We start from the raw sequence: 12,180 nt of genomic DNA, 5'->3' as shown, positions 1-12,180 counted from the left end.
TTAGTGACAGAATATTTTAACTAAGAATCTGGTTGACCAGTTTGTTGTCGCAATTCATGAATTAATTAAGAGACAGATTGCATGTGTATTAATTTATTCTAGTCTCCTTTTTTTTTGTTAGTTTGGACATAGACTTCAATTGTGTATTATATATTACTATTATCACTATTAATTATTTGTTGAAATTGTAGAAAGTTCAAGAGTCTAGCACTCTAGGTACTTCAATATCTACCAGATACATCTGATCTAATTTTTTGGTTCAAAACATTTTGATGCTTTAATCTTTCTACGTTACTTTTGATAAAATATATAGGTAACAACATCACCATGGGAACCAATACAAAGATTATTACTCTCATTATCTTCCTCTTCTCAATCATTCTTATACAATCATGCCTCCTCGCATCGGCGTCCGATCTTCCCAGAATCAAGCTAAAGAAGAAACCGATTGGCCAAGGAAGCCGTCAGAGAGCAAAAGATAGCATGATTTTTCTCAGTAAGAAGTATGGTTTCCACACCGGGAGACTAACTGAGGATACTGATATAATCTCACTAAAGGATTACGAGAATGCACAATATTTTGGTGAGATTGGCATCGGCACACCAGCACAGAAATTCACTGTGATTTTCGACACTGGGAGTTCTAACCTCTGGGTCCCCTCTTCCAAGTGCAGTTCCACAGTAATTTTTTATTTTATTTTCATAAAACAATAAATGTTTGCATGCCTGTTGTTGCATTTTTCAAATTTCAATTTGTCCCTTCAAAAACCTTTTGTTTAGGAATTTGGCACTTTGACTTTTTGTTGTAATTGAATTTGACACTTCTCTGTATTTAGCAAGTGGCATGCCGTCTCCACCACCGATACGATTCAAGCAAATCACGCACATATGTAAAGAACGGTTAGACCCTTTTCCTCATTATTCTTTGAGAATTGAGCAATCAAATTATCTCATTGAAAAAAAAATAAACGCAAATTTTGGATGAGTACATACTCTCTTCAGTAACGTATAACATCACCATTATGATCATTGATAGAATTTTTCTTTTTAATACGAGTATTGGAATGTGAATGCATGTTCTCTCAAGGGAAGTGGTGTAGCACCTTTTCCTAAAATCGTTAATTTTTCCCTAATTTTACCAGGTTCAAGTGCCTCAATAACCTATGGAACAGGTGCAGTTTCTGGCTTTTTTAGCCAAGATTCAGTCACTGTTGGCGACCTTGTAGTGAAAAAACAGGTTTGCAAATTTAACTTCTGTGGTGATCCATAAATTTTAATAATTATTAACTAATTATGCTGAAAGTTTTTCTCAGCTCCTTATCGAAGCCACGAAAGAAACGACCTCTGTTTTTGCATCAGCAGAATTTGATGGTATTCTTGGGCTTGCATTTAAGGAAATTTCTGTTGGAAGTGTTGACCCATTGTGGTAATTAAGCAATATTTCTATAAACCACTCTTTTTCATCAATGATTTTTAATATTTTTGTTATGCTTATGTAAGAGTCTAATGAAATAACAGCAGATTTGCTATTTCAGAAGGGTTATTTTCATTTTAAACAAGTGTGTTTACTAAAGCTAAGTGTCTTAGTTGTAAAAATAAAATAAAGTACACATTTTTTATGCTGTTACGCAAATGTAGACTCGGTCATGTCACTAATTGAAACACATGTTTTGTGAAGGTACAACATGGTCAATCAAGGGCTTGTCAAGCAACAGGTTTTCTCTTTCTGGCTTAACCAGGATGCTACTAAGGGAGAAGGAGGCGAACTGGTGTTCGGAGGTGTAGATCCAAAGCACTTTGTAGGGAGCCATACATATGTTGAGGTGACTCAGAAAGGTTATTGGGAGGTTAGTTTTACATTTATCTATGCTTCTTTATTTGTCCAATCTTATCTGAGGCTATTATTCCTAAATGTAAGGTTAAATTGTACAGATGAACTCAGATTAACATATTGGGGCTTAAGTGTAGGTACTTAAGAAACCAGGATTTTAATGTACAGGTACCATTTCAGTTGGGGAGAGTATTGAAAATTAATTGCCAAAATTATAGCACAGTAGAGTGAATTTGTATTCTTGTTTCATCATTTTAGTTGTCTATAATTTTTCACCATAATTTCATTAAGCCATTTACCTTATAATATTTGTTTCAGTTTGAAATGGGAGATGTTCTTATTGGAGACAATTCCACAGGTACAATGAATCATCTTACAATTAAATTATACATATATTCACTCATCTTCAGGAGTTTTTAATATCTTTATGCATCCTTTATTTGTGTGCAGGATATTGCTCGGAAGGTTGTAATGCAATTGCAGATTCTGGCACTTCCCTGCTTACAGGCCCCACGGTCTGATACACATCATACTTATTACTTATTATTATGGTTGTTGTTGTTGTTGTTGACATTACGGCTTCATATGTAGGCAATAGTTGATGAAATCAATGCACAAATTGGAGCCTCTGGAGCCATCAGTCAAGAGTGCAAGATGCTTGTCTCGCAATTTGGAACTCAGATCATAGATTTATTGATAGCAGAGGTTTGCGAATTTCTTTTCTATTGTTTAAATTTGAGATTTTCTAGTCTAATGAAAATCCTAACAATGCTGATATTAATATATCTTTTCCAGACAGATCCATCCGAAGTTTGTTCGCAGATTGGTGTGTGCGGTGGTTATGCAACTCAAAATGCCATGTAATTGATTAGCTCTCTCTAATTCAAACCTTTCCCTTTTCCTTTTAAATTATTAATTACAAATTCTCTTTTAAATTTGCTGACAGAATTAAGAGTGTTGTAGACAAGGAATCTGAGGGCAAGACTTGCGCAACTTGTGAGATGGCTGTTGTTTTGACTCAAAATCAGATAAAAAAAAATATGACCGAGCAGAAAACATTAGAATACCTTGAGAAGGTTATTCTCTTATTTAGGCATTGACCTATTTAACCTAAAAAACCAAGACAAAACGAAAACCCTGATTTATGAAATCTTAGTCCCAAATAAGCCTATTTGTGCAATAGAAGAAGCCAATTTAACTCAAGCTTCAGTGTTAATTTTTATTTTGACCTTGGTTTTTGAATTAAACACTGAGAAAAAACCAACTTGACCTTAGAAAATGTCTTGGAAACTTGGCCAATTCAACCCTATTCTGATCATTTATTGTTCAGTCTAACAGAGAAACTGATAACCAAGAAGCAAAAATAATTAATAACTGAACCAATTAATAAATAAACAAAATAAATAAAATAAAATTGAGCTCTAGTGAGTCCAATTGTGAGTTATTACTGATATCATCTTGTTCAAGCTGGTAATGTCCTAACTGAAATGTGGTTCTAAAATTTAGTATGGTTATCTAATTCTTTAGATCATCGGTGATGAAATTTCAATTGACAAGATTTTCGATATGATAGATCTGTAGTAAGCTCCCTAAGTCGATGGGTGAATCGACTGTCGATTGCAATGCGCTTTCATCAATGCCAGATGTTTCCTTTACAATAGGTGGCAAGCTGTTTACACTGACACCGGACCAGGTACACATCTTTCCTTTGTTTATGGAAAAAAAATTCATAATTTTTGTAAGTAATCTTATATTAAAAGATCATCTCTTGGTGACTTATTTGATAAAATTTCATATTCTACTATTATGTATGCTATCATATACTATGTAATGCTGAAAAAAAATTCACTTTGTACGCCACAATCATTATCTACATATAATCATGCTAATTTAATTATTAGATCATATAGAAAATTTAGACTTTCTTATATGTGCGTTTTACATTATTGTTAAGAGATAACACACACACACACACACACACTAATGTTTGTGCTATGATACACAGTATATTTTTAAAGTTGGAGAAGGATCCACGCAAGAATGCATCAGCGGATTCACCGCCTTAGACATGCCGGCGCCTCGAGGTCCTCTTTGGTAATAACTACACTCACTTTAATTGATTTTAAATTTTGGAAGGTGCATATTAGTTTTTAGCTTGACAGACAAGAACCATGCAGGATCCTGGGTGATATTTTCATGGGAGCATACCATACCGTATTTAACTATGGAGACTTGACAGTTGGATTCGCAAAGGCAGCATAAATATATAAATAAAGAGATTGGATCTGCTTGGTGGTTTTACGAAAGCCCTTTGTTCTTTGTTTCATGAAAGTCGGATTGTCTTCTTTGTCTTTCTTTTAGAATCGTTAATTTGATGTTTCAAAGCAGCAACTGGTGTGCTTCAGATGGACAATTTTTTTTTCTTTTTTCCCCCCATTTTGTGCCTATCAGTATGTGATTTGATGTTTGTTTTACACTATTTACACTATTTACCTTGCCAAAGTTCTTAAATCTCTGAAAGAGGACACAAGAATCTTCCTCCTTTATACAATCATTTGATAGGTAAATTTACCATGTCACCCTGGCTTGGATTGGTCCGAATCTTCCCCCATTTTTGTTGAGATCTTAATTTAAAGAGGTTCAATGCATGCCTCGTGCCTTTCATTTAATTTAAATTTAGTTTAAATGCTCTAAACTGAAAGCAATCATTTAATTTAAATTTAGTTTGAAAATTTCTTGTGAATATTAGACTGTTAGAGGGTTGAGCCCAAACCATCTTCTAAAAAGAAATGTGCTCTAAACTTACCAAGGCTATCCTCCTGAATTTATATCACCTAAGGCAACATAATATTTCTGTTTAAATCCGGACCGTCAGATTAGAATCAACAAGAAATATGGACCGTCCAATAAATTATTTTTCTTAAAAAAATAAACAACAATCAAACAAAAATGTTTCTATTCTAGAAAAAGCTGACACATTGTTCTTATTCACGCGACTAGGGGTGTCAATGGTACCTTTTTAGCCGTTTACCCGACCCGTATCGTATTCGATAAGGCGGGTATGGGTAAGTTTTTTTTTTCGTTAGCTTATTGGGTATGGGTATGGGTAAGAATTTTTTTTCATTAAATAAATGGGTAAGGGTATGGGTAATGACTATTTCGTACCCGTTACCCTATAGGGTAATTATAAAATCCAAATATATATTCAATTCAATTTCCAACCCACTTAAATATATATTTAATTCAATTTCCAACCCACTTAAATGTATATTCGTGTTTTTGAATTTTTATTCTTTATAAAAAATAATTTAGTTGGAATTGATTGCACATTTATTTTATATTTGATTAGAAATGCAATTATATATGTGTTAAAATGAATGAGTTTTTGATGTTTAATTTGTAAAATATAATAAAACTAATTATTATACTAGTATTATCCATTATTCACCCGCTACCGTTCCGTTACCCGATAATATTAACGGGTAAGGGTAGGGTAGGGTAAGATCAATTTTTAATGGGTATGAGTAGGGTATGGGTAAGGTCAATTTTAATGGGTATGAGTATGAAAATGTCTCCACCCGACCCGTACCGTACCCATTGACACCCCTACACGCGACCCACCAAAAAAAAAAGATAGTGGGGATTGACATCACACTGAAATAATTGAGTATATACTAATTAGTAAATTTATTGTTGGTAACTTTCCCATCTAATCTAATCCTTCTAGAAGAGGAGGGTTCAAATGCACCCAAATTTTTGTGCACCCAAATGCATCCTATCTTTCAAATCTATTTTCTCCGTTTTCAAAGTCCGAATAGTCAATCCGAACCGTTAGATGCGATCTATATATTAAGATGTGCTTGGAGACCAAATTTTATATTTTTTGGAATTTTTTTACTATTTATTAAGCCACTTTGAAAATCGTTGATTTTACATTTTCTGGACCATTGGATCAGCGATTTTCAAAGTGGCTTAATAAATAGTAAAGAAATTCCAAAAAATGTAAAATTTGGTCTCCAAGCACATCTTAATATATAGATTGCATCTAACGGTTCGGATTGACTATTCAGACTTTGAAAATGAAGAAAAAGGATAGGGTGCATTTGGATGCACAAAAATTTGAGGGAATTTGAACCCTCCTCCCTTCTAGAAATAATATTCGCTGCATTAGTTGTCATCAAATGAGAAATAAAAGAAAGAAGACAACAACACTCCTCTGACAGTCTCAAAAAAGAGAAAATCATTGATGATGATGTGGCCACTAAACCTCCCAAATATCTGATGAGAGGGCCCATAGATTGTTCTTATAAACAGGCTTTGGATAAGGTGGGAACCATTAGTAAGTGAATTACAGCACACTATACATGAGAAATTTGTAACAGAGGATCCGGATTCCATTGATAGCCGTTAGCGCCTTTTCATCTTCCCCTCGTTTAAGTCATATCCCTCTTTAAATAGCGCACTAGCGCACTTAGTTCGCATCAACATAAATCCCTTCAATTAAAATTCTCTCTTCACCTCCCTTCTCCAATCTTGTTCTAAAGAGTGTTTCAATGGAGAGACTATCAATGATTCTCAGTACAACCCTCCTACTGCTCTGTCTCATCTCTGGTACTTTATCTAATTATTCCAATTTAAGGAATTGTTTAAGCTTTTTGTGTAATTTATTTAATTCGTTTTTTCTTTTGTGATCAGGAGGAACGGTGGTGTACTCACAGGTAATGTAACATGTTTTATCAAATATCACAAAATTATTAAATTTAGTATGCAATGTATTTTCTCAAATAATGCAGAAATATCCCATCAGAACTCTGGTATGACTAATTGTTAAAGAGTGCAATACATAATATGTATATATTATAAATTTCCAATTAATGTAGAAAACATGGTGCATTGCGAAGCCTTCGACCGGAGAGGTAGCCCTTGTTGACAACATGTTTCTACCCCAACAACAACATTTCTCATGCTTCCATTGCAATGAATCTCTACTACCAATCTCGTGGCCGCAACTACTGGAACTGCAACTCTGGCAACTCTCTGGCGAAATCGTCTCTACCGATCTACTTGTGCTTGTGCTTGTTATAGTTGTAATTTGGTATTTGTATTGTAAATAGTGGTTAGTTCTGCAGTTAATTTCCTAATTTATACAATGAAGGACCTTACAAAATGAGAAAAATTTCTATAGTACCAGTAAATAATTCTCTTATCTTTTGAATTTTGAATTAATGATTACTTAATTTGGTTCCTCTTGCAGGTTTTGGAAGCTGCATTTATATGGAGGGTTAACTACAAAATAACAAGAAAGAAGAAGGTCTAGGATTAACTTAATTAATTAGCCAAGTAAATGTGTATCTATGAAATGAAGCAATTGTTGTGGACTATGCTCTTAGTTTACTGCTGTAACTGTTCTGCTTAATATAAGAATTTGTTACAAATTTCTGCCAATTTTGTTACGTTAACACTTTTACAATATTGAAAATTGATATTTTTTTAAGTTTTATTTGATATGCTAATTTAACAATTTTGTAATTTTATAGTTTTTACCTTTTGATTTCACAGTTTAATTTGATAATTTTACAGTATTGAAAATAAATATTTTTTAATATTATATTTTATTGTTTTCATCTGTGAATTTTGTAATTCTGTAATTTAATAGTTTGTATATTTTATTTTTATAAGTAAAGTGGTCAATTTTACAGTATTCAATATTTTGACGATTTATTTGTGTGTTCATTAAATTGACAAAAAAAAATTAATCGAAAAATTTAATTTTGCCTTTTTATCACGTTTTTTGTCAAAATAACTGTTAATAACTAACATTAACTGCCAATAACTTCCTATAACTGCAATTTCTGAAAGTACAGTTTGAAAGTATAATTTTTTTGTCATCTAGTGCAAGTTGCAATCTATTTTTAACTATCATGAAACAATTTCAAATAGTTGTTGGATGTTTTGTGATTAACTAATATATTTTATGTGATATATTGTATAATTATACAGCATGTAGAAGTAATTTTACAATATTCGCACAAGTCAAAGCTGTAGACAAATGATGAAGAAAAGTGTGTGGACAATTAGACGCTTCCTTCTTTTATTTCTCATTTGATGACAACTAATGCAGCGAATATTATTTTTAGAAGGATTAGATTAGATGGAAAAGTTACCAACAATAAATTTACTAATTAGTACTGAATTATTGCATGTGAAACGGTAAAAAGACAGGTCTCTTTTCGAATTTCACTTGAAGACAAAATATAACCGTTTCTTTTTCTGAGAAGAGAATTAGCAAGAAAGGAAAAAGGGGTATCATTTTTGTAAAGAATTTCAGTGTGGTGTCAATTCCCACTATTTTTTTTTTGGATAATTATAATTTTCCCCACCTATCCATCTCCCATTTCATCCCCCAACTAACTTTATATTTTAACTATAACTATAACTACTATTTCTAACAATATTTTATTTCTTTCCTCTTTCTCCCTTTCTCTTCCACCTCCATTTTTCTTTTTCACCTCCATCTTCTTCTCCCACCTTCTTCTCTCACCTCCGCCTCCGCCTCCCACCTCCCACCTCCCTCTCCCACCTCCTCCTCCCACCTCCCTCTCTCACCTCCGCCTCCTACACCTCACCTCACCTCCGCCTCTACCTCCCTCTCCCACCTCCGCATCCCACCTCCTCCTCCGCCTCCGTTTTTCCTTCGATAAGCTCCCCTCCCTCTCCCACCTCGAAATGGTAAATACAATAAGCTCCCTCCCTCTTACACTTTCGCCTCGGTTTTTTCCCTCTACGCCTGCTACTCCTGCTCCAGCGAACGTTCTGCCGGAGATCATCCGTCACTCCATCCCAATCAAGCACGCCTCTGCCAGGAATGAATACTTCAACGTATATGAATGAATACTTCACTGTGTATGAATGAATACTTCAATGTGTATGAATGAATACTAGAGCACGTCTCTACCGGGTCATATCCATCACTGTCGATCGTATCAAAATAATTTTGTATATGTATATACAATTAATCCCTTTCATGTTCATATTCTCCTTCCTCATGAAGTAGCGAGTTTTGCAAAGAACAAAACTTTATTAATGGTGAATTAGGCCACTGCGTATTAAATAAAGAGGAGGGTTCAAATGCCTCCATGTTTTTGTGCCTCCATCATGCCTCCATCTCTTTTTATCATTTTCAAAGTTCAAACAGTCGATCCGAACCGCTCAACCTAACCTCCATACTAAAATATGTTTGGAGACCAAATTTTATATTTTTAGGAATTTTTTTACTATTTTTTAGATAGGTACAAAATCAGTAAATCTGAACCATCTAAAAACAGTATTTTTTTACCTATCTAAAAAAATAGTAAAAAAATTCCTAAAAATATAAAATTTGGTCTCCAAACATATTTTAGTATGGAGGTTAGGTTGAGCGGTTCGGATCGACTGTTTGAACTTTGAAAATGATGGAGAGAGATGGAGGCATGATGGAGGCACAAAAACATGGAGGCATTTGAACCCTCCTCTTAAATAAATGACATAAAAACAAATTTTGAAAAAAAAAATATAGATATATGAATGAATACTTGATGTCTTAGAATGAATACTTCAATGTGTATAAATGAATACTTAATATCTTAGGTATGAATACTTGCGTGACAAGATATTAATACTTGTGCAACGGACAACTCGAAAGTATGTCATCATGGATCTCATTTGAAAGATAAAATTGTGTAGAAAACGTTCGTGGTTTTAGATTTGCAAAATTCTTCACGTCAGAAATATTGGTTAGATTGAACGGAGAAAAAAAAATCACCTCTAAAAACGTGTAAAAGATGGATGAGTGATGTGTCCAGTTTTTATATTTGCATTTACACGACGAGGATGAATATTTTCTCGATAAGAGATGAATACTTGTGCAACGGATAACTCGAAAGTATGTCATCATGGATCTCATTTGAAAGATAAAATTGTGTAGAAAACGTTGGTGGTTTTAAATTTGCAAAATTCTTCACAGATCGTCATAAATATTGGTTAGATTGAACGGAGAAAAAAAATCACCTCTAAAAACGTGTAAAAGATGGATGAGTGATGTGTCCAGTTTTTATATTTGCACTTGCACGACGAGGATGAATACTTTCTCGATAAGGATGAATACTTGTACAACGGACAACTCGAAAGTATGTCATCATGGATCTCATTTTAAAGATAAAATTATGTCAAAAACATTCGTGGTTTTAGATTTGCAAAATTTCTCACCGATTGTCAGAAATATTGATTATATTGAACGAAGAAAAAAAACCCCACCTCTAAAAACGTGTCCAGTTTTTTTTTTAAATACTTGATATATTAGGTATGAATACTTGATGTGTTATAGATGAATACTTGATGTATTATAGATGAATACTAGCGCGCGCCAGTTGTAAAATCTTTCAAATATTATGTGGTCCCCAAATAGTAAGTGGTCCCCCGAAGTAGTTAGTAGTTATTGAAGTAGTTAATGACTGAAAGATGAAATGAGGGATTGTTACGGGGGATAGCTAGGTGCTCCAATTTTTTTTTTTTGGTGGGTCACGTGAATAAGAACAATGTGTCAGCTTTTTTAGAATATAAACATTTTTGTTTGATTATTGCTTATTTTTTTAAGTAAAATAATTTATTTATATCTGAGAGTCTAAACGGTTGGATTGTATTAGAATTATAATTTGTACAAGTTCAATTTTTAAGAAGAATATTTTAAAAATTCATCCGTATGTTTCCGTACGGTACGCAGCAGTAGATGGGCAGTTCGGATTCTAAAGTAACTCAAATTTTAAATTTAAATCCGAACAGTCTAATTAGAATATGGACGAATGTTAAATGAACTCCGTAAATTACTCCTTGAATAGGATTAATTTGAATTTTTATCAACGATCCTAAAAGGTAAAAAATAAAGATCTTAACCGTTTAATTAGAATTTGAACTAATTTGAGGGTTGCAATGACTCCTATTTTTCATACCTCATCGTACTTCATATTTTATATTTTTGTTTCCAAAGTCCAAATTATATATTGATCTGAACCGTTCGACATGATATATACTAAAATATGATTAGAGATAAAATTTTATATTTTTTGAAAATTTCTTACTAATTTTTAAGATAGGTACAAAATCACTCTTTTTGAACTATTTAAAAAACAGTGATTTTCTACCTATCTTAAAAAATAGTAAAAAAACTTTCAAAAATTATAAAATTTCATCTCTAATCATATTTTAGTATATATATCATGTTGAACGGTTCGGATCAACAATTTGAATTTTGAAAACAAAAATATAAAATATGAAGTATAGTGAGGTATAAAAGGCACGAGGTATTGAAACTCTTTAAATTAATATCTCAACAAAAATGGGGGAAGATTCGGACCAATCCAGGCCAGGGTGACATGGTAAATTTACCTATCAAATGATTGTATAAAGGAGGAAGTAGGGGTGCAAACGGATCGGATACGGATCTGATAGTGGTAAAATCATATCTGTATCCGTTTTTATTTTCCGGATACGGATACGGATCGGATATTAGACGGATACGGATCGGATATTAACCGGATACGGATACGGATATCCGCTTTTTATAATAGTGAATAACATAATTTTTTTCATAATTCATATTAAATTATATAATATATATCTACTATTCGGATACGGATAATTAAAATTCAAAACCATATCCGTATCCGTATCCGCACGGATATTCGGATATCGGATATCCGTATTAAATTTTCGGATATGGAGTCGGATACGGTCGGATAATATCCAACCTGTTTGCACCCCTAGGAGGAAGATTTTTGTGTCCTCTTTTAGAAATTGAAGAACTTTGGCAAGGTAAATAGTTAGGGGGTGTAAACGGAGTGGATTCGGAACAGATAATGCTAATACTATATTTGTATCTAGTTTTCAATGAGCGGATACGAATACGGATACATATAGTAAACAAATATCAAAATGTAAAACCAAATCCGTTTTAAACGGATACGAATAAGGAATGGATAATTCACGAATACGAATACAAATACAAAATAAATAATTTTTGGATAATTGAGTCATATGAACTTGGGAGTGAAAAATTTGAAGCGAGTTAAAAATTATATTCGTCTCTATTTTATTAACCACCAAATTAATTTATTTTTAAACTTTTGATAGCCAATTTCAATAGAACACAAAATCTAGACCATATGTCGAAAACGGTGTCAAATGAATTTGAGAAACATTCTTGTCATCCATAGATATATTTTTTTTTTTTTTTGCAATGCAACATGCCCGTAGGCTTTTCATTTCAATAGAGTTTTCAAGTTACAGTGTTTCGCATATTACAACAGATATCAAAT

General features: G+C 33.0%; 1 protein-coding gene across 1 annotated transcript; it reads left to right on the top strand.

The window, feature by feature from the left end:
* The first annotated feature begins 327 nt into the window (after positions 1-327).
* On the top strand, positions 328-2,695 carry LOC144575280 (aspartic proteinase oryzasin-1-like). Its single transcript, XM_078325375.1, has 9 exons — positions 328-681; positions 837-900; positions 1,143-1,237; positions 1,314-1,426; positions 1,679-1,847; positions 2,150-2,189; positions 2,282-2,346; positions 2,423-2,536; positions 2,627-2,695. The coding sequence occupies exons 1-9, from the start codon at positions 328-330 to the stop codon at positions 2,693-2,695; spliced, it is 1,083 nt and encodes a 360-aa protein (XP_078181501.1).
* Positions 2,696-12,180: the final 9,485 nt, after the last annotated feature.

This window comes from Carex rostrata, chromosome 24, assembly GCF_964058835.1.
Source record: "Carex rostrata chromosome 24, lpCarRost1.2, whole genome shotgun sequence".
Classification (NCBI taxonomy): domain Eukaryota; kingdom Viridiplantae; phylum Streptophyta; class Magnoliopsida; order Poales; family Cyperaceae; genus Carex; species Carex rostrata.
This window is presented reverse-complemented; position numbering and strand designations above follow the sequence as displayed.